The 27,701-nt window shown below is 47.9% G+C and overlaps 1 protein-coding gene across 1 annotated transcript; it reads left to right on the top strand.

The window, feature by feature from the left end:
• The first annotated feature begins 342 nt into the window (after positions 1–342).
• Positions 343–26,139, top strand: CAPN14 (calpain 14). The gene is made up of 21 exons (XM_060652116.3): positions 343–575; positions 1,813–1,882; positions 2,706–2,824; positions 2,961–3,097; positions 3,578–3,752; positions 4,360–4,425; positions 7,054–7,139; positions 8,407–8,481; positions 9,541–9,704; positions 10,833–10,996; positions 11,520–11,528; positions 13,783–13,988; positions 14,960–14,996; positions 15,731–15,787; positions 17,281–17,338; positions 19,907–19,971; positions 21,281–21,349; positions 22,238–22,316; positions 22,928–23,044; positions 23,397–23,452; positions 25,787–26,139. The coding sequence occupies exons 1-21, from the start codon at positions 351–353 to the stop codon at positions 25,811–25,813; spliced, it is 2,061 nt and encodes a 686-aa protein (XP_060508099.1). The 5' UTR covers positions 343–350; the 3' UTR covers positions 25,814–26,139.
• The last annotated feature ends 1,562 nt before the right edge of the window (positions 26,140–27,701 follow it).

The following is a 27,701-nucleotide window of genomic DNA, read 5'->3' as shown; positions in this document are numbered from 1 at the left end:
CTTCTGCTTCCTGCTGCCCTCCTCCCCACCTCCCTGCTAAGCAGAAGTGTCCCAGTGACATTGGCATAGTCACAGGCCCAGGACCCAGCCTAAGGCTGGCGATACCCCTCTTTTCCCTCAGGCCTTGGTAGTGGAGCCTGGACCCCCAACTCGAGCCCCAGCACTGGAGCAAGCGCTCAAGGACCCTCACTCTCTAGGACGAGAACTGGCCCAGGTGCCCCAGCCCATCTCACTTTCTCTCCATCCTTCTCTTCTCTGGATGCAGCAAGTAAACTGAACATCAGCTCTCCATTCCAGGAGCAACAGAGACCATCCCAGAAGACCCAGGGGGTCCGTATCCACACTCTGCCATGTCTCTGTGTCTGTCTTTCCGAGGCAGATGGAAGATGGGGCAGAAGAACTCACTGGGGGGCTCCTCGCAGCTCCCCAAGCAGGACTACAAGGCCCTGAGGGAAAGGTGCCTGATGGAAGGCCGCCTCTTTGAAGATGACAGCTTCCCGGCCAGCCTGTGCTCTGTGGGCAGCGGGCCCCTATTGCGGAAGCTGCCACCCGGCCTGCAGTGGAGGAGGCCTCCGGTAAGGGGGGAGTTGTGGGCAAGCATCCCCTCAACACACACACACACACACACACCAGGTCAACCCAGACCAAAGAATGGTGGAGTGTTCCAGATGCAGCATCTTACTCACTGTCATTGATTTCCATGTGAGGGGAATGGGGGAGTGCCCACATTCCTATTTTCCAGATGGAGAAAACCAGGGGTGATGCTGAGAGGGGTCTGAGGTGTGCCTCTCTCTCAGCTCCTCCCCGGAAATACACTGGGCAGCTGTGGCCAAAGTACTGTCTGACCTCATCTAAGATGGTAGGATGCCCTGAGTCTCTGCTGAGGCCATCTGCAAAGAGACACATTTTCACATATCTTCACTCCCAACCCCAAAGTCAGGCCCATGGAACACGTAAATTAAGAAGCTATTAATCACTTTACAACAATGTTCTTCACTTTATAAACTGCTCTGATGGTTCCTTTAAAAGGCGACTTAATGTGTTCAAAGGCAGTCTGGCCCCCGCCAAACTTGATTTACACAAACGATTTCCCAATCACATCTATAACAAAGTAAAGTCAGTGTGTGCTACAAATTCTCTACTCTTCTGTGCCCGTCCAGACTTCTCATCAAAGTCTGCAGCCCCAGACCAAGTCCCTTCTGTGCATAAGATTCCCAAGTGGGCTTCCCAATCTAGAGAGCAGCCAAGATTCTACTTTTCCCAGAAAGTTTGGAAACTGCTGACATAGAGTCTGTCATACACCTGACCTCAGGAGAGCTGTGCCAGTGCAGAACCCCAGGGGTTTGGTGCTTCCCATGAAGCACAGACCACCCCTCCCCACCTCCCACCACCACCTTGCCCCATGTCTCAGCATAGAAAGGCAAAGAAACCATTATTTTGGGGGGTGGGGTGGGAAGGCGTAGGACGACAGTGAGGAGAATGTGAAGATCTCTAGGAAAACATGAGAACACCTTCCAAAAGACATACTTCCATTTTAAACAGAAGCTCTAAGAAAAGGCATTGTGGGTACCAGCCCTGTATCTCAGTGCCCACACAGAGTTCTCCAGGACTCCGGCTTACGTGGGCTGCAAGAAGGAGTGAGAAGTACGGTGGGCTGAATCCATATGCCAGACTGTCTGGGCCAGCCCTGCTTTCACATGTATCCTATATCTATGTCCCCACAAGTCCAGTCCTGGGGTATGGGAAACTACAGTCGCTGCAGCTCCAGGAACTTCTTATTGGTCAGAAGGATAATTCCGTCTGTCACTGCAGGAGCTGCACAGCAATCCCCAGTTCTATTCTGCTGACACCAAAAGGCTGGACCTGTGCCAGGGAGTGGTAGGTAAGTCTGCACAGCCCCTGGAGACATAGGCCTGGCACCTGCGAGCCTGGCCCAGCCCAGAGTGAGGGTGGGGAAGAGGAGAAGTGAGAGATCCCAATGGGAGAAAATGGCCACCCTGAACTCCACCTTGAAGTGCTGTGGCCTTGCTGGGAAAATGATAACAGCTGGTCCTCTGAGGATGTATGGGAACGCCCAAACTTGCCTAACAATAACCCTCATTACCAGTTGACAGGTGTAAGTTTTGTCTTGGGAGAATGTGCTCTCTCTACTCTAATCCCTTTAATGAGTCCTTTTCAGCACACCAGTCACTAGATACCCCAGATAGAGTCCAAGTAAGCCCATTCTCATCCCAACTTTCCTTTTAGGGGAATAGAAAAAAAAAAACCTTGGCCACTGGGGAAGGGAAATGTAGTGATACCCATTTCGCAGACAGAGAAATGGAGTCCAGAGAGAGCTGAGGCTTTCTCAGGGGAACATAAATCACTTACAGAGGTAGGACTTTAGAAAAGTTTGGTTGTGTTTGGGTCCAAGTTCCTGAGGATGTGGCATTCAGGAAGCCAAAAGCTGGTCCAGGAATCTGACTTGATTCTTGGTGTCAAGTTGAGATTCCAGCCAATGCCCCTCTCCACCTCCTCCTCACTAACTGTCTTCCTCTAAGTAGATCTTTCCCTTCTGTGAAACTAGGCTACAAGTCCAGAGAGGATAGCAATTGGGACTAGGCATTTCTTACATGTGATAAGTCCTCAATAGATTCATGCAGACACTTGTAGAATGTGCCTGAATGTGTGGTACATCCACGCAGACACTGTACTCTCTGGCCTAGGTGACTGCTGGTTCTTGGCTGCTTTGCAAGCTCTGACTTTGCATCAGGACATCCTGAGCCGTGTCGTTCCCCTGAATCAGAATTTCACTGAGAACTATGCCGGCATTTTCCAGTTCTGGGTGAGTATCCTCCTGGTGCCCCAGCCCAGAGGAAGCCATAGGAAAGAAGGTTCTTGGAAGAGTCATGTCTTTGCCTCCTGAGCTGACTGCCTTCCATGGCAATCTTTACTCACCAGTGGACACTTTCTCCTTCCAGTTCTGGCACTTTGGGAAGTGGGTTCCTGTGGTGATAGATGACCGACTTCCTGTGAATACAGCTGGCCAGCTGGTCTTTGTCTCTTCCACTTACAAAAACGTGTTCTGGGGAGCTCTTCTGGAAAAGGCCTATGCTAAGTAAGACAACCACCAGAAATTTTTTTCCTTCCTTCCCTTCCCTTCCCTTCCCTTCCCTTCCCTTCCCTTCCCTTCCTTTCCCTTCCCTTCCCTTCCCTTCCCCTCCCTTCCCCACTCTCTGTCTTTCTGTTTCTAACTCATCAATGCTGGGAGAGTGCAAGAGGAAGGAGGTACAAGAGCCACTGAGGCATGGCTCCTTGAATATAGAAGTGATGTATCCAGAATCTCTTATGTAGACTTTTCCCCATCTGAACAAGCAGTCAGGAATTTTCTCTTTTCCCTAATGGATGGAGTTACTTAACAAGGACAGGAAGTCAGAGTGTAGATTTTCCTTTGCCCCGGGGATGGAAGGAAGGAGTAACAGGTGCATGCCCAGAGAAGAACCAAACAGGGGGTTCACTAGACTCACTTGGATCATCCTAGGCTACAATACAAATGCCCCTTCCCCTCTCCTCCCATGTTTACTCCTTCCCCGGGCAGGCTGTCTGGCTCCTATGAAGACTTGCAGCGTGGACAGGTGTCTGAAGCACTTGTGGACTTCACTGGAGGGGTGACAATGACCATCAAGCCGGCAGAGGCCCCTGGCAACCTCTGGGACATCCTCACCTGGGCCACCTACAGCAGAACCCTCATTGGCTGCCAGACACACTCAGGGGTGCGAGTGGGTTGTGTGCTGGCAGAATGTCCTCTCCTGTTCCCATCCCCTTCATCCACCAACTTCTGTCCTCACCTCAGTGTGGGCCCTGACACTCCCACCCAGCTCCTACACCTAGAGTCCTGATGTTCAAACCAGAGCGGCCATGCAGAACACTCGGGGTGGGCAAGGCCACAGTAGAATGCAGATGGCATGCAGACAAGGGTGCTGACAGCGACTAAGTATCACCCAGGGGCAAGACGCTTTACTAGCACAACTGGTCTTTACTGCCTGATTTAGTAACAACCAAGAACTTCTAACTAGAGTAGGGAGCTCTGGGTTCAGCCCTGCCTCCAGGAGCAACTGCCATGCCACCCCACATGATGGTTTAGCAGCTCTGAATCTGAGTTTGTCCTGTGTACAATGGGATGGGGCTCGCCGCAGAATGGCACCCTGATTTAGAGGCTCTAATGAGACTGTGAGTGCTGAAGAGCTTTGACCACTCTGAGGACACAGCGTGGGTCTCTCCCAGCCCTCCCCTTAAGCCCTTGCTTTGACCACACAGGTCCCTATGACCCCCACATAAACCGTTAGCAGTGGGCTGACAGGAGTTCTCTTGTCTCCACAGAAAGAGAGGGTGCTGGAGAATGGGCTGGTGGGAGGCCATGCCTATACCCTCACAGGAATCAGAAAGGTGGGTGGAACCAGCCCCTTTCTTTCTCTTCAGGCCCCTCTCCTTCTCTCCCAAGGCTTCTCACCAAGGCTCTGGTGAGTGTTATTATTTGTGCCCAGTCTAGAGAGGCAAATTGTCTGATGGGTTTTCCAGGCCTGCTAAAGCAGGTGGTAGGTGCCCTGCACCTGTGCACCTGTGTTCTGGAGTGATGGGGTGGGTCTGGCCTTTGCCACCTGTGGGGCACCATCCCGGTCCCTCTTGCCCTGTGGCAGCCCAGCTGATCAGCCATCCAGCCCTGCTGGACTCCACCCCTTCCTTGAGACCCCTTCACTCTGGGCTGCCACTGATGACCTTCATATCTGGGGCTTCCCACCCCAATTCTTTCTTCTTTCTCAGAAGTTCCTTTTCGTCAACCTCTCAGGTTCTTTTCATTGCTATTCATCTTTCTTCCCCCACTGAGGGAAGATGAATCAGACAGGGTCCCTGCCTACACAGAGCTTATAGTCAGGTATGGAGACACATCATATGCAAGAATGGTAAGAAAGCAAAGTCGAAAGTTGGGGGGGCCGATAGAATAGACAAAAGGATTTCAAGGTTCAGAGGGAGGAGAGAAGACATTCTCCTGATTGGGTTGGGGGAAGTCAGAAAAGACTTCGTAGAGGAGGTGACATTGAGCTGGCCCCTGAAGGGTGGCTGGTGAGGGCACTCCTGGTGGAGGAGGCCACACAGAAAAGCATGCAGGTAAGGAATCCACCGGTTCAGTCTTAAACACCCTCTGATGTCCCCTGGAGGGCCTGATGTCCCCAAGTCCCTGATTCCCTTTAACTGTTTTAAATTTCTTGAACTCCACTGCAACCTGACTTCTTCCTCCTCCCAGATCTGCACCAGTCATGTGTGTGTGTGTGTGTGTGTGTGTGTGTGTGTGTGTGTGTGCATGCCAAGAGCTTTTCACTTATTTTCATAGTCCTTTAACAAAACTTAGATTTTTATGTCACTGTGCTGTTGCAGAAGAATGAGAAGTGCTTCATGCAGTGCCTCAGAAAATCTCCAGAAAGCTGTTGAGTAGAAAAAGTGAGGGACAGGAGAATTTATATCGTATGCTACTTTTTCTTTAAGAAAGAAAGGGCAGTAGGGACGCCTGGGTGGCTCAGTTGGTTAAGTGTCTGACTTCAGCTCAGGTCATGATCATGTGGTTCATGAGTTTGAGCCTCTCCTCGGGCTTTGGATTCTGGGTCTCTGTCTTTCTCTGCCCCTCCCCCACTCATGCTCTGTCTCTCTCTCAAAAATAAACATTAAATTTTTTTTAAAAAGACAATAATAATACATATTCATATTTGAATACAGAAGCATTCAAAGTGTTTGGAAGGAAGCATGGCTGGAAATGGAGAGGTCTAAGTAGGCAAGAGACTACGTAATACAGCGCTTTTCATATAATTTTTGTTTTGAACCATGTATTTTTACCTGTTAAAATCCATTTAACCAGGGGCGCCTGGGTGGCTCAGTCAGTTAAGCGTCTGACTTAGGCTCAGGTCATGATCTCACGGTCCGTGGGTTCGAGCCCTGCGTCGGGCTTTGTGCTGACAGCTCAGAGCTTGAAGCCTGTGTCAGATTCTGTGTCTCCCTCTCTCTCTGCCCCTCCCCCACTTGCGCTCTGTCTCTCTCTGTCTCAAAAATAAACATTAAAAAAAATCCATTTAAACAAATGAGATGTAGTCGACTTGACATTTCATTGATGTTCCATTTCTTTAGTTGATAATTACACCCTGCTTATGCAAACTGTTAACAGTAGGGAAGGGCAGGGTGAGGTCAATAAAGAAACTGTATTATTTTTGCAGCTTTTCAGTATAGCAGTTACATGTTTATGCCTATGTTTTGTTTCACGTTTATTTAACATATTTAACAAAATTTAGCACTTACTCTGCTCTAACTAGTGTCCTAACTGCTTTACAAATGTTAACTCAATCCTTACAACAACCCTGGGTGTGGGTATATTAGCCAAGTGGGGCTGCCATAAGGAATCACCACAAATTGTGTGGCTTCAGACAACAGAAATGTATTTTTTCCCAGTTCTGAAGCCGGCAGTCTGAAAATCAAGGGGTCATGAGAGCCTCTGAAGGCTCTGGGGGGCAGATTTTTTCTCACCTCTTCCAGCTGATGGTGGTTCCTGGCTTCCTTAGCTTGGAATGCAGAACCCAATCTTTTCCCCCATCTTCACATGGCCTTCTCCTCTGTGTCTTTCCCCTTCTCCTTCCCTTCCCTTGTCACTAGATTTAGGATCCACCCTCATCCAGGGTGATTTTATCTCGAGATCCTTAATTTAATTACATCTGCAAAGAGCCTTTTTCTAAATAGGATCACCCTGACAGATTTTGGGTAGACCGGACTTTTGGAGGCCGCCATTCAGCCCATTGCAGCGAGATGTGACAATTAGCTTTACTTTACAGATGAGGGAACACAGAGGTTAAGGAACTTGCCGTAGGTCTCAGCAGCTAAGAAGCAGCAGAGCCTTCTTCTCTTCTCTTAACCCTCAGTGCCTTTAATCTTCCCTTTCAAGGTCTCATCTGGCAGGCACAAGTCCCACCTAGATATCTGCAACATTTGCATCTGGCACTCAGCCCAGCCACCTAAATTGCGACTCCTTTTGCACAGGTGACCTGCAGACACGGACCAGAATATCTAGTCAAGCTGCGGAACCCCTGGGGCAAAGTAGAATGGAAAGGGGACTGGAGTGACAGGTGAGCGCCTGACACCGGCTGCCAGGGGCCAGGAGGGGGCGGGGCAAGCCGGCAAAGGAGCTGGCCGCCTGCACACAAATTCACAAGTGTTCTCTTGGGCTCCAGCCTGACAGGGGAGCTTTCAGATTGTGAAGGTCAAGCTCTCACATTCATGAGATGCTTAATGATATATAGATTGTGTTCTCATTCATTATAATAATTGAGCTAATGTTTGTTGAGAGCTTGCCAGCCCTGTGCTAAGCGGCTTTGAATATTTTTTTTCCCTGCCCATGTTTATTTTTTTATTTATTTGGAAGTAAAAATTGCACTTACTTCACATGTGCGGAAGTCTCCCCTATTTGCATATTTCCACCAAGTACTTTGAATTTTCATTACCTCTAGTCCTCTGACCAATGCTCTTGTAAGGTAGGGCGTTTTATCCCCATCTTACGGATGAAGATGTTGATGCTTTAGCGAAGGAATTCCTCGAGGTCTCTCAGCGTGACTGGAGCAAGGTGTTTGGAGTCTAACCCAGTGTTCTTTTCCTGGTTCAGTGTGCTCTTGAGCCTGCTGAGTCAAAGGTAGACTATCTGGATTGGCCTCAACCTTCTGGTGACCGGTCATGACCTCTGGGCTTTCCGCCATTATCGCTATTATCGGAATGTGATTCCCTGTGTCACCCTCTAGGTATTTAGTTTTGGGCGGAGTCTAGGTGACACTGGTCTAGGTGACATTGTTCCCCTTTTCTCGGGGTCAGAACCCTATGCTGCCTGCTGTCTAACATCTGAGAACAGGTTTTTTTGTTTGTTTGTTTTGTTTGTTTCAATGTTTTATCCCATTTTTAGTTGTTTATGGTGGGAAATTGACGCAGGGAAGCCTTAACTCGTTCACGGTCAGCAATGGAAGTTTAGAACCACGGGCTTTGAAAATACAGAGTACCAATGTAGGCTCAAATACTCTCAGACATTTCATAACTTTGTGACTTCTGGAAAGTGAATTAATCTCTTTTAACCTCTGTTTCCAAATCTGTAGAACGGCAATAAAAATTGTGGTCAGCCTTATATGAGAGAAAGTATGTCGAGAGCCTGGCCCAGAGCTTGGGGCACAGTGAGGGATGAGTTAAGGTTACATGTTACTTTTATAAAGCAGGACGTGAAGTGTGGTTGTCTGCAAAGCAGCATGAAGATGAGGTAAATAATGACATGGCAGAGGATTTACTAAAGCATCTCTGCCACGTCCTCTGCAACGCTTTCATCCCCCCTCGGAAACATCCCTTTTCTATTTTCAGCTCAGGTATGTGGGAGCTACTGAGCCCCAAGGAGAAGATTCTGCTCCTGAGGAAAAGCAATGACGGAGAATTCTGGTATCTGACTCGGGGACTCGGGACAAACACCCTAGCTTACATTTGGGTACCCAGCCTATTTATCGGGTGCCATGTGTATGCCAGGCACCTCTTGTGTAGAGATCAAGAAGACCCACTAGGGGCCCGCAGTCTAGCAGGCAAACAGCCCCTGCAAACGGTCACAGTCTCTACAGTGAGACCTGTGACCGCTGGTGGGGCTCAGTGGACCCTCAAAGCAGAGCAGAGGGCTGGCTGGCCACCTCCTTCTCTCTGACTTGCGCTCTGTCTCAATGCACTCAATCCTGAGGTTTTGCCTTTCCTGGCCTGAAAGGAAGATGAGCTTATAAACTCTGAGCCATCTCACTTGCACCCCCCAGAGTGCCATGACATGACTCCCACCTGCCCCAAAGCCACTCACCCCTTTTTTATGAAAAGCCACCAAGACACCCTGAGCTAATATGGTTTCTGGGTGTCTGACATGAGCCCCATTTGTTCCCTTTGCCCTTCGCTTTTTGCCCTTACTCTTTCACCCTTGTTCCCACGGGCCCCCTTCTCCCATTCTGCACACGTTCTAGACCGCTGCAACCCCTCTCTCTTTGGAAGTCATCACTGAACTCCAAAGCCCTAAAAATACTATTATTTCCACTTTACAGATAAGTAAACTGAGCATCAGCCAGTTCGGCTAGCACACTTTGAGCCACAAAGTTGGCAAGTAGGGGCTAAGAATTTTATCAATTTATAATTGAGAACCGACTTGTGCAAATATTATCAAACATTTGTATTTTAATTGGCTAGTTATGAGCACCTCAGTTCAGCTTTATCACCGCAATCAGCGAAACAGGAACATTGCCACCAGGCACCCATTGTGGGAGGCTGCTTGCAGCCACGGGTAGGGGGCAGGGGGGTGGTCCATCACCCCCGATGCACCCTCACGCTGATCTAGCCAGCTCTGCTCTCCTGTGTCCAAGGCCAGCTCAGCAGGGTGTGGTGTGGGGCTGGGGCTGGTGGGGCAGCTTGGTTCCAGCCCCCACTCTGGTCCTGATGAGGAGACGTCATGCTGTTCCCTCTTCCTCTCCACAGGATGACACTGAAGGACTTTAAAACACATTTCATGCTTCTGGTCATCTGTAAACTGACCCCGGGCCTGCTGAGCCAGGATGTGGGCCAGAAGTGGACATACACCATGCGGGAGGGAAGATGGGAAAAGGGGATCACGGCCGGTGGCCCGATGAAGTCACCCCGAGGTAAGCACATGCACAGGAGCCGGCCCTTGGGGCTAATGTGGCAGCTTGGCCAGCAGAGGTGGGGATGCGGACAGAGCTGCTGGGGATGGTGGTGAGGCCCTCACCCTGCATGGGCCATCTGACTGAGGTGTGGAGGGACTTCACTGACCGAGCTGTGTGCTCTGGCCCTAGGCTGTGTCCTCCTCGGCACACATGCCACAGTAAAATGGTGGCTTAAATCTTTGATTTTAGGACAAGGTCATTTCCATGCTGAAATAACCACCCTTCCTTCCTTCCTTCCTTCCTTCCTTCCTTCCTTCCTTCCTTCCTTTCTTATCTTTGTTTTTAAGAGAGAGAGAGAGAGAGCGAGAGCGAGGGAGGAATAGAGAGAGAGGGAGATACAGAATCTGAAGCAGGCTCCAGGTTATCAACACAGCCTGACGCAGAGCTAGAACTCACGAACTGTGAGATCATGACCCGAGCCGAAGTCGGACACTTAACCGACTGAGCCACCCAGGCGCCCCGAAATAACCACCTTTTAAAGGCAGGAGTGAAATGGTAACTTTATCATCTGTATCAGCCCCTCCTTGCCTACAGTTTTGGTAGTGACATAACATCAAGGATTCCTAGCTCACCGGTTACAGGGGGCAAATGTGTCTGAACTCTCCAAGTGGAGAGGTTTGGTGACTGTGTCCTTTTCTCCACAATGGAGGTGCTGAGCCATCTCTTTGGAAGGAAAGACCCATGGGGTACGGTCTCAGCCGGCCAGGCGCCGTTTGCTCCGGCTGCCAGAGAGGTCCGCCCCAAGGCTCAAGCTGCCCTTCAGCTAAGGCTTGGTCCGTGTTAAAATGCAAACCTCCCTGAGGTCATGGACATGTTCTCCTCCATTCATGAATGCAGTCACTTCATCGGGCAGTGAGTGCGCTGGGTGAAGGGGCTACAGCAGCAAGAATACTCCGGTCTGCATGTCTATGGCAGAACACGGGGTGAGGAGGTGGAGTGGGAGGGTGGATAGAGGGGAGGCTGAGAACCCGACTCTGTCCACATGGACCTCTGGGTGGCAAGCCCAGGGGAGGCGTCCTGGGTCTGTGGGAGCCAGATGCTAGGGGCGTGGGGAGGCCTGACCCACCTCTCTGTATTCTGCTGCAGACACATTCTGGAAGAACCCGCAGTTCCTGCTGTCTGTCTGGAGCCTTCAGGAGGGCAGGAGGTTCCCGATGCCCTGCAGTGTGCTGGTGTCCCTGCTGCAGAAGCCCAGGCACAGGCACCGCAACTGGAAGCCTCACCTGGCCATTGGCTTCTACCTCTTTAGGGTAGGTGGGCCTCGGGGGCATGTGGTCTCGCAGGGCGTCTCCCACCACTGGTCATCCTTTCTTCCATTTCCCGACTTCCTCCCCATCTGCCTCTGTCTACAAACAGACCTGGGTGCAGGCCTTGGCTCCGTCCCTTAGGAATATGTCATCTGGAACAAGTCACCTCCTTGCCCCTGAGCGTCAGCTTCTTCTGTAAAGTGGGGACGATGATATTTATGCAAAGGGTAGAGTAAAAGAACATCACGCACCAGGACTTCATTGTGGTGCCCGGCACGCAGTTTCTATAATCAGTACTGGTGGCTGGTGTTCTTTTCCTCTCCCAAGGAGCCAAGGTTGCCTTCCCTCACCCTTTTCCAGAATTCTTGATGATGGATTAAAATGTCCCTGACTAGAACAGCAAGTCTTAAGGGAGGGAAGGGGGTCTCTGGCTAGAGCCTCCCTATACATCAGCCTCTGTCACTTAGGGCTTGTGCAAGAGTTGGATTTGTGCCTAATGAGGTCTCTCTTTTTTTGTGTGTTTCAGTTGAGCAAGGTGAGTTCCACACTTGACCAGCTGGCCCTGGTTTGGAGTGATGTCACCCGTGAGGTTCAGCTTGACCGTAGCAGCCTTACATAAGGAGCTACGAGGATGTCTGGCAAAAATGCTGGCTTCCCGTGTGTGTAGAAGAAATGAGTGCTTGCCAAGGACCCTGAGAAATCCTTCTGCATCTATAGGGAGGTCTCCGAGCCTGGTGCAGAACCAATAAATTTTAGAATTTATTAAATCCCTATATAAATAGCTAGAGGCTGTCACAGCATAGGGAGAATGGTAATCACATCCTTGCCTGAGTTTTGAAGCTCATAATAAAACAGATCTATAACATATGGGACATTGGGAGACCATGCAGCCCATCTCCTTGGAGACAAGGGGCAAAGGCTCAGGAAAGTGGGACAGAAATCCAGGCAGAGGGCAAGAACCACTCTGTCCCTTACCTGCAGTGGCAGCCTAGAAGGATCAATTAAGGTTTGAGGTATCCCAGCCTCCAAAAGGGTGGCAGCTATTGTTTTGTTTCCCAAAGAAACAGGAGTGGAAAACTTAATTATTTGACATTAAACTGATTAAACTAAATTTAACTGATTTTTTTTTTTTTTAACAGAAACCATTTTTGCATTAGGTATCTTGGGTCAGTTTTGGTTTTTTCCCTCCTGTGGGAAGATGAAGGCTCCCAAAGTTGCCTATAAAATTTTAAAAATAGTTATTTATATCATGCATCTCTCTCTCTCTCTCTCTCTCTCTCTCTCTCTCTCTCTCTCTCCAAATATATATATATATATATATATATATATATATATGACCCATATATATATATGACCCATATATATATATATGACCCATATATATATATATGTGGGTCAACCTACAATTAAATTATAGACAGAACAAAACTATAAGCCAGTTCAAAATTTAAAAGACAAGGGGCGCCTGGGTAGCTTAGTCGGTTAAGTATCCGACTCTTGATTTTGGTTCAGGTCATGATCTCGTGGTTTGTGAGTTCAAGCCCTGCATTGGGCTCTGTGCTGATAGTGTGGAGCCTGTGTGGGATTCTCTCTCTCCTTCTCTCTCTGTCCCTCCCCCCACTCTCTCTCTCACAACATAAATACAGTTTAAAAAAATTTTAAAGGCACAAAAAAAGTCATACATGGATAAAGTAAGCAGTTGATTCTACCAGGAACCCTAAACCTAGGACAGCTAATATGGCTGAGTATAAAATTTAGTTCTGAGATTCCTAGAGGCCAAGCAAAGATGGCAATAGGATGATTCCCTAGTTCTCATCATCTGATAAAGAAAGCATGCATCATCAGGAGATTTATTTTATTTCTGTGGCCTTGAGTAGAATCTGTGAAATATGTTTTTATGTGGATAGGTCACGTCTTTGTTATCTGTATATAAACTAGAGTGAGGATCCTGCTTATGGTCCTTGTCTCCCTCCACAACCCTGAGTGAGAACAAAGGGGAAAGGCAGCAAGAGAGAAAGATAGGGAAAGATAGAGAAATAAAGGCGGAAGAAAGGACAGAGAGAGAGAGAATGAGGGTGAGAGAGAGAGTAAGAGAAAGGGAGTATGAGATAAAACAACAACAACAACAACAAAAAACCCACACGTGTCCAGGCAATGTCAGAGCCGGAGCCCTGATTCAGGTCCTCTGAACTTTTGTCCTACTCTCTTTCCCCTCCACTGAGATGATGTAGAATGTCCAATTTATCCATACGTAGCTGTTATAATGTAGGCGGGGAGATGTTTGGCGGTCCACCTGTATGGGTGACCGTAATCATGTCATAATTAACCTTGAAGTTGTATCGCATACATGGGGGCTGCCACGGGAAGTGTAAAGGACATGGACATTGGAGGCTCAGCTGCCCTGAGTTCCAACCATGGCCGAGACTCTTACCAGCTAGGTGACCTTGGGTATATGACCTGACTTGTCTGAGCCTCACACCCTTAACTGTAAATGGAAAGTACAGGCCTGGTGACATTTCTCACATCATTTGTATATGATGTTGTTTTTAACATAAAGTCAAGTGAATTGACATGTCTACTCAGCCTCGCACAGGGTTCCAGCAACGGTATCCATTCCTGTCATGGTCTATTCTTTCATCTCCACTCCTCACCCCTTCACCCCTCCCCTGGAGCAGTAGGGTTTGGCTAATCAGAGACCACCTTATCCTGTCTCCTGGCCAAGGGCCCCAGGCCAGGCTACACACCCTGGGGATCACCTTAACTGGGACTCTTCCGTCCTCCACCCACAGCACTATGGTGACCAGAGGAGACTGCCCTCTGAGTTTTTCTGGAAAAATGCCCCCATAAGATGGCCTGAAGCATTTCTCACAGAGAAAGAAGTGAGTCAGGAATTGCAGCTGGAGCCAGGGACATACCTCGTTGTGCCCTGCACATCCAAGGCTGGCCAGGAAGCAGAGTTTGTCCTGAGAGTATTCTCCAGGAAGCACATCTTTCAGTAAGGACATGGGACTTCCCTGGAGGTGGGGGGCTTTTGGGGCTAGGGGAGATACAGAAGGTGAGGTGGAAATGGCAGAGGACGGGGTCTGTGGCCAACACAGAAGAGGGGTAGGGAGAGCAGGGAGCTCCCTGCATGGAGAGCATCCTTCTCCTCTTCCTCCCCGCTCTCCTTCTAACAAATGAACAGTCTGCTAGACATTCAAGAGAAAGAGCTACAACAGGCTTGGCCCTTGCCCTCTGGAAGCTCAGGGCCTGGAAGGGATGGGACATATGAGTAGTTATTTATGCTATCCTGCATCCAGTGCAAGCATTTATCTGCACAGGGTGTTAGGAGAACACCAAGGAAGAGCATCTGAGCCAACCTTCCATGGTCCTGGGGGGAGACAGGGCTGACTTCAGGGAGGTGTTAGTTTCTAGGAGATGCATAGAGGGGATTGGGCAGATGAGGAGAGGCCGTCATCAATGAGCAGGCTCAGATGCCATAAGTGTGTGTAGGTGAATCAATATACGAACACATTCCAGCCCAACTTATTCTTCTGTTTATGATTGTTTTGACACGACAGCCCTTCAATGCTTAGAATCCAGTTCCCTTTCTTTTTTTCTCCATGGTTTGGCTCTGGGTAGTTTGACTTGACCTCAAGCCTCACTGCCTGTCGGTGCCGAGTCATACGTATGAGTAGGAGTAGTTCAATGTGGGTGGAAACAACAAAAGGGGCTTGGTGTGAGCAAAGGCGGGGAGATGAGGAACAGTGCCAGGCATGTTGGGAGGGACAAGCAGTGTGCTGGGCCACATGGCTGCTCTGTCGACTTCAAGCAGGAGATGTGAGAGTAAGGCATGAGAGCTGGGCAAAGCCCACATGGCACACGGCTAAGGAACTTGGAAGATGTGTTCCCAGGGGAGGGAGACTGTTGGCCAAAGTGCTCCCCAGATGATCCCAAGAAGTAATTCTGCCTTCTGTTTTCCCTCAGTGAAATTGGATGCAATTCCAGTGCTGTCCTCTCTAAGGTACGTAGGCAAGTGGGATTCTACATGCAGGACTGTTTCCAAAGCCAAGATGGTGGGCTTCTCCCCTCACATTCAGGCTGTGGGGGAAATCCTGCAGACCCTACTCCATGGCACCCATACTTCATTACCTGTTGTGCCCTGAGGGCACCCAGGTTCTGCTGTTTTTCTATAATTTAAAAAAATCTATTTATTTATTTATTTATTTATTTATTTGGAGATAGAGAGCATGAGTGGGGGAAGGGCAGAGAGAGAGGAAGAGAGAGAGAATCCCCAGCAGGCCCTGTGCTGTCAGTGCAGAGTTCGATGTGGGCTTAACCTCATGAACCATGAGAGCATGACCTGAGCTGAAATCAAGAGTCAGACCCGACTGAGCCACCCAGGCACCCCCAGGTTCTGCTGTTTTTGCACCAGAGGAGCTGTCCTGGTCACATCCTTCTGGTCACATCCTTGTCATTGAGGGTCCAGAGCCCCAGGTACATGAGTGATACATTTACTTGCTTTTGCTACTTTCTACCTGGTGTTTCTTTTGCCCATTTCACTGTTTGCTACTTCCCCAAAGGCAGTGAGAATTGGAGAAACAAAGAATGTGAACATGGTGGTAGAAAACTTAAGACAATGCGCAAGGTCAAACTTAGAGATTTCTGGGGCCTGAGGGTCATGAGACGTTAGTGTGCCCATGAGTGTCCACGTATCCAGGTGAACGACTAAGTCTTTCTGTGTGTCTGTTCCTATAGGAAATAGCAGACGAAAATGAAGGGCAGGATGAATTCTTCACTAAACTCTTTGAAAAGGTAAGTTGACCAGGTGTGGTGGCGAGCAGTGGGCAAAGCCGGGGACTATGTACTGACCCTGTGTACGAAGCATGATGTAAGGCTGCTCTTTGCCAGACTGCCACTTTCTATTTAAGTCCTCAAGTTTTTAGACAACTGGGGGAAAGTGGACTGTCTCCAGAAGGCTCCTGTAAAATGCATATCTCTTCTTGGAAGCAACGTTGATCAGTTGTAGGAGAAACAGCTTTAATCTTTAATCCCTGAGAAAATGGACTATAGTAGAGCCAAGAGTCAGTGTCGGTAGTGGCTCAGAGCATGGTCATGACAAGCCCTAGCACTCTGGGAGAGCCCAAGGAGAAAGATCCCTTGGGTGGTCACCTAGAGAGGGGATAGGGCTGGTAAGAGGGCATTAGGGAAGAGGAGGGCCTGGGGCTACATACCTGGTTCCCTTGAGTTCTTTCCTTGGGTTGACCCAGATCAGGAGGCCAGTGATATGTGTGCAAGGCTCTGGAGGCCCCTCTGTCCCTAACCTTTAGGACACTAAATCCATTGAGGAATACAGCAAGAAATACTCTAGAAATATGGGGTCTGACACCTTAGTGAGGTCATTAAAACTAGAAGACCATGAGCTCCTTGTGTTCATAACACTGGATTTAATTCACAATGTACCTGCACCTATGTTCTCTCATATTCACCCCTGGAATTTTGCATAATGTAGTCAGAGAGGATAGTCAGACTCTTACATAAGTTGTTATAAAGGTTTTCCTCCATACCAGAGGTTTCCAAACATTTTCTGTTGCAGTCCTTTTATCTAATGGAATCTCACCAAGAACCCCAATATGTAAAAAACAGATTAAAAAAAAGGTATATTGTGAGTATGTATCTATTTCATAAGCTCAACTGTATGTTGCTTGTATTTCATTTATATTTTTTAAAGTTAAATGTTAATGTAAAGGATTGCTTCTGAGAAACTCTGAAATTAAAATTTGGAGCCTTGGCTGAAGATGCCTTATTAAGAATAAAATTCACTGGCACCTGGATGGCTCAGTCGGTTAAGCATCTGACTTCCGACTTCGGACCAGGTTATGATCTCACGGTTCGTGAGTTCGAGCCCCACATTGGGCTCCGTGCTGACAGCTCAGAGCCTGCTTTGGATTCTGCTATCTCCCTCTCTCTCTGCCCCTCCCCTGCTCATGTTCTGTCTCTCTGTCTCTCAAAAATAAAACATTAAAAAATAAAATCAAATTCAAACCAAATAGCTTGCTGAAATTTGAAGGATCTTGATAAAACCCAATTTGAAAATCACCATTATTAGTCTGCTTCTTAAGAGCCCTGCCCTGCTGGGGTCCTCGGGACTTGACCCCCAGAATCACTTATTCCACCCAGAAATGGCATGTGTACCATGCTGAGCTGATGCGGGAGTGGACTCCCAGCCCTCTTTTGTGGCGGCAGCTCTGCATCTAATGAGCCTTCGGTAACGATGGTTTTCTCCTGCCACTCTGCTTCCCCTTCAGTATCCAGAAATAAACGCAGTGCAACTGCAGAAGGTCCTGAACCACATGACCTGGTCAAGTGAGTATTTCAGAGTCATCCTGTAGGACTCCGGGGACACAACGTTGCTGAACCCTGGGTCTGTTCTCTTTCCCCTGTGAGCACATGAATTGCTGCACAATGGTCCCCCAGACAGCTGTGTCTTATATCAGGGGGTCATGTGGTCTGAGAAAGCAGTAGGGAAGTTTATGTAGCTTGGAAAATAGTGTTTTGGTTTTGGAGGTTTTCTTGCTTAGTTGGAGTGTGTAGAGATACATGGCTGTGAAAATAAATATTTCTGAAGTTTTGCTAGCTTGAGAATTTGAGTAGAATATCCGAGTACTTCTTGGCATATAAATTCTGTGTGGAAGACCATACCCAAGCTGGTACATAAATCTTAAGTATTGACGAGCTGACCAGGGAACGTTCTAATGAACTCGTATTTAAATTGACCAACCTATAAAAATCGAAGGAGGGGAGCACATTCCCTTAGGGGGCTGCAAATGGCTAGTGTGGATGCCTTCATATGACGCTTGAGATAAATTATTAGGAAAGCTTAAAGTCCATGGAAAAATGTTTATATGTATATTTTAAGAGAGAAGAACATGATTTCTCTGGGGAGGAAGAAGGACTTCAAAATGAAAAAAGTAAACAAAACAGTTAAAGGGTATTTGCCACCGAAGATATGTTATTACTTCTCCTTTATGTGAAACCAAGACTTCAAGTCCAAACAAATTGTAGTCCAGGGTGTTGTATAGCTCAGGGCTTGGAATAATTTCCAGATGGTTCCCCTAAAGCCAAATTCAGGTATCATAAAAGAGCCAGAAGGAGAGATTCTAGAAATTATAGACTATAAGAGCTCCCCCACATCTTGGGGGGAAAAAATCTAGGGAAATTATCTAGAAGAGATAGCGTGTGCACATCTATAATTTTTTAGATTATTTGATTACAAGCATGCAAAATGGTGTTCCAAAGAGTGTATGGGCAAATTGCTTTCTTGTAGTCCTTTGAGAGAATTTCTGGATTGGCAGACCAGAGAACTGTGGATTTGGGCAAAATACTTGGTAAACTATCTGATGATAAATTATGACATGTGGGTTGGAAAGTAGCAACAAGAGATGTGTTCCATTCCCAAGAGTTATATAAATATAAAACCAGAGGGGTAATTCTATGTTATAGATGAGAGTCTCTAAGTATAGATGAGGGTCTCTGGTTTCTACCCTTGGTGCCCTTCATCTCCCCAGCTTTTATCAATGACTCAGAAGAAGACATGGGAGGTAGGCTTTTCAGATCTGCAGATGGCACAAAGCTGGGAGGAATCATTAACATAACAGATAGCAGAATTGAAAATGCTCACAACAGACTGTGCCCAAAACCAAAAAGATGAAACAGAGTCGGGTTGATAATGAAAAACTGCCATTTCATTATTTTTTAAAAAATTAATTGCATAAGTTCCTAACAGAAGAGATCTCATGTTTGTGGAGGTTTATGTGAAAGATATCTGGTTAATTTCATTGACCTGGAGCTTAACACAAGCTAACAGTTTCAAGTTGCTGCTAAATCAGCTCATCTGAATTCAGGCTATATTTAATGAAAACATTTAGATTTGTATTTTTGAAATTGTGTTGCAAGAAAGATTAGAGACTAAGAAGTTTTAGGAAGTGTTCCATGAAATAAAAGGGGTTAGATTCTGCGGTCAGTTGTGCTTGGGAAATTCTTCATTAAACAAAAACAAAATTTCCATGTTGGCTCCTCAGTACCTATTATATGCTAAGATGCATGGTGAATGGAGAAAAAGGGTCTATAGATACAAAATATTTCAAATGTATTTGAACTCAAAACACTTTCTCTGCAGAACATCATCTTTGGAACATAATTTTGGGGAAGTGCAGCTTGAAAATTTGGGAAGTCATAGCCCCATTGTTCTCTGCTCATCAAACTGTAGCTGAAGGAGTACGTTCCCGTCTTGGTTCTGCATTTTAGAGAGAAGGTGGCAAAGCATAGGGTCTAGAAGAAGGTGGAGAGGGTTTAGAAGCCATGTTTAGAATGCAGGAGAAACATCGAAGAGCAGACAGATGTCTGTTCATGCTCTTCTGGAGGCAGAACTTGGACTAGGGATTGAATTTTGCAGGCGGTTCTTTCGGAATTAACATAAATTTCTCCTGACTGGAGCTATCTGACCATGTGAAAAAGTGAGCACCCGTAACTGACAGACCATCCACCAACCACCTGAGGAAAGAAACCTCCCATTTAGGTGGAAGTTGAACAAATTAATGTCTCAGATCTCTTTCAGACTTGGGAGCCCGTGACTCTGTGAGGGTACCTCTCTCCTAGGTACACAGGGCTCCATTCATCTGACCCTCTGTGGAAGAAGACCAGGCTATAATCAGGTGTTCTCTGCAGGGTTTTATGGTGCTTTTTGGGTGTAGGAATCACCACTAAGCCTTCTCTCTTTTCCCTGCCCTCTTGTTCCTACTTCCTGCTACCCCCCATGAATGACAGTCATTAGAACCTACAGGTGGCCTAGATAGTGCTGCCTCTTACTGTTAAGAAAAGGGCTGTGCAGTCCTAGGGCGGGGCCCCATGCAGACTCTTTCTGTCCCTCTGCAGGTCTGGGGAGTGCCCAGCCTTTCTTCAGCCTGGACGCCTGCCAGGGGATCCTGGCCCTACTGGATGTATCTTTTCAGGTTTGTGGCAGGATGCATGCTGCTGGTGGAGAGTCTCGCTCTGGGCCAGGCTGCCTGGGTTTGAATCCCAGCCCGAGCACTTACTATTTGTGTGATCTCGGACACATCATGTAGCCTCGTTGTGCCTCCAGGTCCTTGTGTGCACCATAGAGATGCTACAGCTCCTCTGTAGTATCAGTGGAAGAATGCAAATGGGGTAAACCCAGGCAAAGTGTTTAGTGCTGTCATCAATTACATTTTCACTATTAGCTATTACTAAAAATAATCTTATTTCCTGATAGCGAGGATGAGGCAGCTGCTGGGTGGTGGTTAGTAACAATCCCCCAAGTAACAAGAAACTGTTACAAGAGCCTCAGGGTTCCAAGTTTTCATTTGGTGACAGGGCAGTGGCTGCTCGCCTTGACAGATCAGGAAATCAGAGCTCAGTAAGTTCAGTGCATGCCACAGACTCTGCCTTCCTGGTTCCGATGTTTCTAGCAAACCCTCTTTCTACGTGAACCATTTAATCACGGTTTAATTATCTGTACTACAGAGAGGTGTGTGAATGCATGGTGGGAGGGTTGTGAATAGAAAAGCAGTCTTTATAGAAACTTGGCAGACAGCATGGACATCACGGGATGGGAGTCAGGTGCGCAGGCATTGCAGGAGGTCCCAACCTCATCACCAGATGCAGGAAGTTCATCAGCCCCCCTTTTATCATCCACTCTAGAGGGGAGTGAGTACCCACCTCACCTATGAGGTGAAAATGAAGTAACATAATTACAGTGTGTAACTCGGCCCTAGAGCCACCCGAAGGACCCAGATGGAGTTGTGTGTGACGATATTTTGACCCAGTCTCTCTGAGGCAGGGGTATTTGGACATGGCTCAAAGCCACTCATTAAGCTTTTAACCTTTTCTAAAATGACTAAATAAAAGAGCCACCCTGTGACTGACCCCTTCCAGAAGTTGGTTTGAGCAATTAATAACATAAAAAGAGTTACTGTTTTTTATTTAAATCGCATCAAATTGGCTGGGTCGAACTCTCCTGTCTCACTAGACGGTAGCTGTTTTCATCACCATCATCACCGCCGTCATCAGACTTCTCCCAGTGTGGCTGTGTTCTGGCTCATTCTGTCCTTTCCTAGCAAGGGCGAGGGAGCCGTGGGCTGGACTGACCAGCCAGCAGAGGCCAAGTAGGGAGATCAGACACGGGACAGGGCTATCCACAAATCACGCACCGTCGTGTGGAGGGCCAGCTGCCGCTCTCAGAGGTGTGAGTGCAACTCCCTGGCGGCTTTGACCTTAACCTTCTATCAGCTTAATGCGTCGGGTACCGTGAGCATCCAGGAGTTCAGGGACCTGTGGAAGCAGCTGATGCTGTGTCAGGTAAGAGCGTGTCTTCACCACACGTCCCTGTGGGAGGGGCAGAGGCAGCAGCTCTGCAAAGCTGGGTGAGGCATCACTACCCCTTCAGCCCCATGTACCCCACTCTTCACCCAATCTGCTCTGCTCTCCCTCCGGTGGGCCAGCCTTCCCTCTCTCCCAAACTCAGAAAGCCTGTTGCAATAGTCTCCTGGATTTCTTTTCTTTTTTTTTTTTTAATTTTTTTTTAACATTTATTTATTTTTGAGAGACAGAGCACAAGCAGGGGGAGGGACAGAGAGAGAGGGAGACCCAGAATCCGAAGCAGGCTCCAGGTTCTGAGCTGTCAGCCCAGAGCCCGATGAGGGGCTCGAACCCACGAACTGTGAGATGATGACCTGAGCCGAAGTCAGATGTTTCACTGACTGAGCCACCCAGGCGCCCCGATAGTCTCCTGGATTTCTAAAGTGCACGTCTGATCATGTTGCTTTGTTTGAGACTCTCCATGGTCTTCTGATAAAGTCTGAACTCCTTAGCATGGCATTTAAAGTCCTGCATCAAGTGGCTTCTTCCCATTTTTCCAGTTATTACTCACAACTGTCCCTCTCACCTTCCTGAGTCAGAAAGTTGGAAGCCCTTCAAGGTTTAGGATGACGTGCCTCAATCAAGTACATTTTGCTATACCCAGACTGTCCATCCCCGTGACAAAAACAAAAGCAAAAAACGCTCCCTTTCTCAGAAGCCCGGACCCTCTGCCTCTTCTCATGCTGGCAGCAGGTGCTGCTGGCAGAGCCTCACGCTGGCCAATAGCAGCATGGATGCTGGGGCATGGCGGGGGTGGGGGGGGGGGGGGCTCTCATGTGGTGCACAGAAATGCTTGGTTCCCGAGCCTTTGGTGTGGCTTCTTTGCAGGAGGTTTTCCACAAGCACGACAGCAGTCACTCAGGATACCTGAACAGGACCCAGCTGCAGGCTGCCATGAGGGATGCAGGTAGGTGCAGGCCGAGCAGATGCTGCGGGCGGAGCGGAGAGGGGAGGGGTGCGTGGCTTCTGAAGTAATTCCAATGTGCACAGTTGCTCCCTGAGTCCAGAGGCCCCAAGATGTGGATCTGCAAATAACAGAAGGATTTATTATTGCTATCACTATGGTCATAGCTAACATTTGATGGGGGGGGGGGGTTGGAACATCCACTCTCTCATGTAATCTTCAACACCGTGGGATAATCCCTACTTTACAGAGGGAGAAGTTAGAGTTCAGGCAAGTTAGGTAAGTTGTCTGGAGTTTGAGTCCAGGATGATCAGGCTCAAAAGCGGATGCTCTTGACCAGGGCTGCATAGACTGCCTCCTGCCTTGAAGGTCGGTAACCCGCTCGCTAAAAAGATCCTCATGCTGGTGGCCGAAGGGGGCAGGAAGGGGGAGTTGAGATGAGACAAAGAAAATTGGCTAATAATTAAACTAATGAGCCCCATAAAAGAAGATCCCCGTGTTATCAGGATGCAGGTCCTGGAAGGGGAGGGACAATTTCAATCAAGGGGCCTCAGGTGGAGGGGAGGGGATATGAGGTCCCCAGCACACATGGCGGGAGTCTGTGTTCAATGCAGGAATCATGCTCAGCAATGACGTCTGCCAGCTGATGCTTATCCGCTATGGCGGCCCCAACCTCCAGATGGACTTCGTCAGCTTCGTCCACTTGATGCTGCGTGCAGAGAACATGGAGGGTAAGCTGGGGGGAAGGAGGCAGGGCCGGTGCTTCCTCTGCATGCCTCACAGATTGCCCACCTGCCCCCAGTCCAAGCAGGAGAGAAGACAGCTACCAGGGCGGAAACAATAGGCCAGGAGCTATGGGGCACGCTGGCTCTGCACCCAAGAAACCCAGCTATGTTGCTCCAAACTCATGTATACCCTGCCTGTCCCAGAGGCAAAGGTCTGAGGCAGTTCACTTACACTTGTAAAGTGCACACATGGCTGCACACAGGCTGAAACCGGGTTTGCAGGTGAGGGGATGGATGGAGGAACCAGTTTGTAATGTCTCCAGACACATCTGTGTTCCTTTCTGGTGCATGTTCACAGATGCCTTTCAGAACTTAACCCAAGATGGCAAAGGGATCTACCTCCAGAAGCCAGAGGTAAGCCCTTCTCTGTGGGGTTGACACACCTCATCTTAGAGAGAGGTGGTCACGGCATGTCCATGTGAAGGACCAGGGTTCTGGGTCCTTCATTCTACTGAGTTTGGGATGTAGCCCTGCCTTGACTACACCTATTTGTCTATTTGCCAGCTCTTTACGAAGCACTCACTCTGTGCTGGGCACCTATGCAGGGACCAGGAGACTGACTCAGGGGACCCAATAACTATGATTACAATAATGCCATGTGACAAATCCACCTAACTTCAGCAGTGACAGCAACACTCATGGAGCTCCCCGGCCACGTGGCTGGAAGTCAGTGGGTCTCAGCTGGCTGGCTCATGATCAGTGGGTGAACGGGGGGCTTTTCTGGGGTACCTTCATTGAGGAAGCTCTGGCCAGGCTAGTCTCATGGTCTCAGGACAATAGCAGAAGCACAGGGAAGTGAGCTTAAACATGCAGGGTGTCTGAGATCAGGCACATCGTGCCTTGCAACTCAATCTGTTGCCCAAAGCAAGTCACGTGGCCAAGCCTACTTCCAGCATTTGGGGAAAGAGCCTTCTCTTCGTCATGAGAGGAACATCAAAGTCACTTGCAGAGGGCACGGACACAGAGGGGGGTGAAGACCCAGGCCAGCAATGAAGTCCAGCACAGACAGTAATAAGATAGCTGGTCTGAATAGGGCATTTCACAGAGGCCTTGCTGGAGGAGGTGACATCGAAGTTGAAACCTTAAAGATCAGAAGGAGCCAGGGAGGCAGAGTGGAGAGTAGGAAAGGCTCCCTCCTCTAGAGGGAACATTGTGTGCAGTCCTGGCTAGAGTATAAAGAATGACAAAATTGGCTTAAGATGTCTGGAAAGATCAGGGTCAGATCTTTCTCAACAGCTGGCTTAGCCTTCCCCATAAAGGTAGGGATTCTGATCTGTCTGGATGTCCTCTTCTTGAACTTCATACAGTGTGCTTTGCATGTAATAGGAGCTTCACGAATGTTTGTTGAGTGAAAGAGGCGATAAACCGAGAGGACAAATCTGTGCCTGACACTGATTGTCTTGCCCGATCCTTCAAACCTCATGGATTTACTGTGTACCTGCTATGTGTCAGATGTGGTGCCAATTGGGTTTGCTGCAAAGACACTGGAATCTGGAATTAAACCATCTGCCCTTTCTTTGTAAAAACACATCTTCTATTTGGGCTGCTTAAAAAGGTCCTAGTAAAAGCTGAGGTTTCTTCCTTGACTTCAAATGTCCATTTCATGTAATATTTTCCCAAGATATTGGGACCCTCAGCATGCGTCTCACCTCAGTCATGGCCACGTCTGAGTGTGAAGGTAAGATTCAGCTAGAGGGACAATGGTTAGAATCTTCTGGGTCCATCTCCATCTCAAATCCCCAAGCTCATGTCCAGATCCCAAGCAGTGCTTCTATAGTGCAGACTCAGAGCTGGGAGAGCAGGACACCATGAAACAGGGTAGTCCACAGCCTGAGCAGACCCCAGCAATGCAATGTGCCATCACGGGAAGAGAACTGGACTGAGCCCCAGGTAGAACCCACAGCACTCCTATAACTAGCTGTGAGACCCTAGGCAAATCAACTTGAATAGATCTGGGCCTCAGCTTCCCCACATGTAAAATGAATGAGTTGGGCGAGGTGGTCTCTAAGGCCCTCTTCAGCTCTAACCACCTCTGGCTCCATGAGAAAGAGATCCTTAGGGCCATCCAAGGAGGCCTACAGGGAGTGGCAGCCAACTTGTTAGAATTTCACGCAGGTTTTCTCTGACGCCATTGGTAACTTCACATTATCATCTTCATCGCCACCATCATCAGTATCACCATTTTGATGTAATTGGCTTGGGGAGTGGTTTCTCCAAAGGTGTGTGAGTTGGAGGGGCTGTTCATCACACCCACATAAAGCTGTCAGATAAATGGGCCCTTAAATGTAAACATGTAGAATATACTCTAATGGATTTCTGCTACCCAGTTGGTCCACACACCTGCACACCGCTGTCATGAGCATGCCAAGTTGAATTCATGACGGAAAATTGCATTGAGAACTGAATACAGAATCAGCCTGTATCTTGGTTATCATCATTCACCGGCACCATGAGAAGTCAAGGTTGATTATATTTCAGGTTGATTTATACTTACTACCAGATGGTGTGGTCCCTCTGGCTAAACCATCCATTAATGTCCCGTCTCCGTGGCTTCCCAGGAATGAGGGGGAGGAGGTCCTAAGTCTTGTGTCAGCCTCCAGGGTCTGGTGACAGAGAAATGAAGCACCCTTAGCTGAATGTCACAGGTGGGCCTGCACTGACCGTAATTTGCTTCCCCAATATATTCAGTGGCTGATGATGACTCTGTACTCCTGAGAAGGCTGGAGCCCTGTCTGCCTTCACTGAGAACTCTGCATGTGGCTCAAAGGTAGCCTTTGACTGAAACCAATCCACATTCAGCCCATTTACTGTTCTTCAGGACCGTGTCTCCAGTCATCGCCTTCTCAGCTGGGAAGATTTCTTTTCTGCAGACCTTCCCCTTGGATAGGCAGTGTGCAAAAAGGGAAAGGAATTAGCAAAGATTGCCTTGGACTTGTAAAGACCAATTGTCATTCTCCAGACACAACCTTGTCACAGCAGGGATGTCAGCTGACGTGGTCTAAGAAATCTGACTCCAGAGTTGGTATGTCAACCTTTAACAATACTGCCTCCATGGCTGTCCAATTTATTATTTTTTAACTTTGAAAAAATAAAGATTTATTACTTATAAGACCTGGAAATTACATAGCACCCCTAGGGCTGCACAGTGAGGTCGTTGTGAGAGGAAGAGAGAGAGAGAGAGGGAGAGAATGCCTGGGGTTCTCCTTTTATTGGGGTTGTGGGCAGGGTTTCATGGATTCATTCTCTGTTGGTGAATTTTAACACAAGAGTGGGAATTTAAAGTGGAAAGAGGGGGGAAAAACAGAAACAAGAGGTTCAAATGGTCAGTTATAGAAACGAACCAAGATCTCTCTATCTAGTCCTATGGCTGGTAAAGTGTTTATTCAAGATGACTGGTCAACCAAAGCCTAAGTCAGACCCTTGCATTACAAGAGAGAAAATAACAACAGCTCTCAAGGCTTATGCTACAAGGCTGAGAATGAAATCCAATGTGTGAAGTTGGCACAGCAGATGGATGGAAAGAACCTGAGCCACTGATGACTTTATTGAGCTACTCAACCAACTCTGGAATCATCTATCTCTAGACTTACTGCTAATTCAATGATAAGCCTTTTTATAGTTTATGTTGTTGTCGATCACATTTTGGTCGCTTGAAGATGATGGCTATCCAATTTAAATAGCCTTAACCTTAAATAGCCTTAGCCAAATATCCCATTTGGAGTAATAGTCTAGGTTTCAAGATCTGAAGAGGGACTAATATGTCCTTAAACAACTGTACCAGCATCTATAAATTGGTGGAGGCATAGGCTAAATTTCATTTGTGTGGAGGTGGGGTGGGGCTATATTGAGTTTTAAGAACACAGAATATGAGAGGCTTGGCAGAGTCTAGGTGGGTTGGGCTGGCTCTGGCATTTGAGGTCACTGGATGGTCTTCTGCTACCATATCTCCAGATGATTGAATTGGGTGGCGGGGTAGGGGGGCAGTAGGTGGGAACCAATGGATTTAAAACACCTGAATTCTCAAAGGGCTCTCTGCATGTAACAAGTGTCAATCTGTTTACTTGACCTATGGACTATCCATTTCAAATAATTCTCCATACCCTCTCCGTACCTACTTTATTTTTATTTTTTTAAGTTTTTATTTATTTTGAAGAGAGAGAGAAAGAGAGAGAGGGGAACAGAGGATCTGAAGTGGGCTCTGCATGGACAGCAGAGAGCCCCATGTGGGACTTGAACTCACAAGCCATGAGATCATGAACTGAGCTGAAGGCAGACACTTCACTGACTGAGCCACCCAGGCACCCCTCTGTGCTACTTTAAAGAAGAACAACAAATCCATGCTATATCATAGAGTTAATCAGTGCTGGTGGGTATATTCGATTTTTTGCACTACCATGCTGCCTCACTTTAACAGCATCCCAACCAACCCAGAACCTGGAAGAAAACCAGAATAATAGCCATTTCCCAAAGCCCATACATTTTACGCATAGGTTAGCAACACAGAGCCACTCATTAAAATCCTATTTATTCTCGATTTTCAAACTGTCTAATAAACATGACTGTCTGGTTTCCAAGCCCATAAAAAACTAAAGGAGGAAGCTGA

This window comes from Panthera onca, chromosome A3, assembly GCF_046562875.1.
Source record: "Panthera onca isolate mPanOnc1 chromosome A3, mPanOnc1 haplotype 2, whole genome shotgun sequence".
Lineage (NCBI taxonomy): Eukaryota > Metazoa > Chordata > Mammalia > Carnivora > Felidae > Panthera > Panthera onca.
This window is presented reverse-complemented; position numbering and strand designations above follow the sequence as displayed.

Bases quoted from the DNA above. Each gene is read 5' to 3' on its own strand.
- CAPN14 (XM_060652116.3), top strand. From the start codon at position 351: ATGTCTCTGTGTCTGTCTTTCCGAGGCAGATGGAAGATGGGGCAGAAG. The intron at 13,989-14,959 runs GTAAGGACATGG...GTTTTCCCTCAG, and splicing joins TCCAGGAAGCACATCTTTCA to TGAAATTGGATGCAATTCCA. The intron at 15,788-17,280 runs GTAAGTTGACCA...CTTCCCCTTCAG, and splicing joins TCACTAAACTCTTTGAAAAG to TATCCAGAAATAAACGCAGT.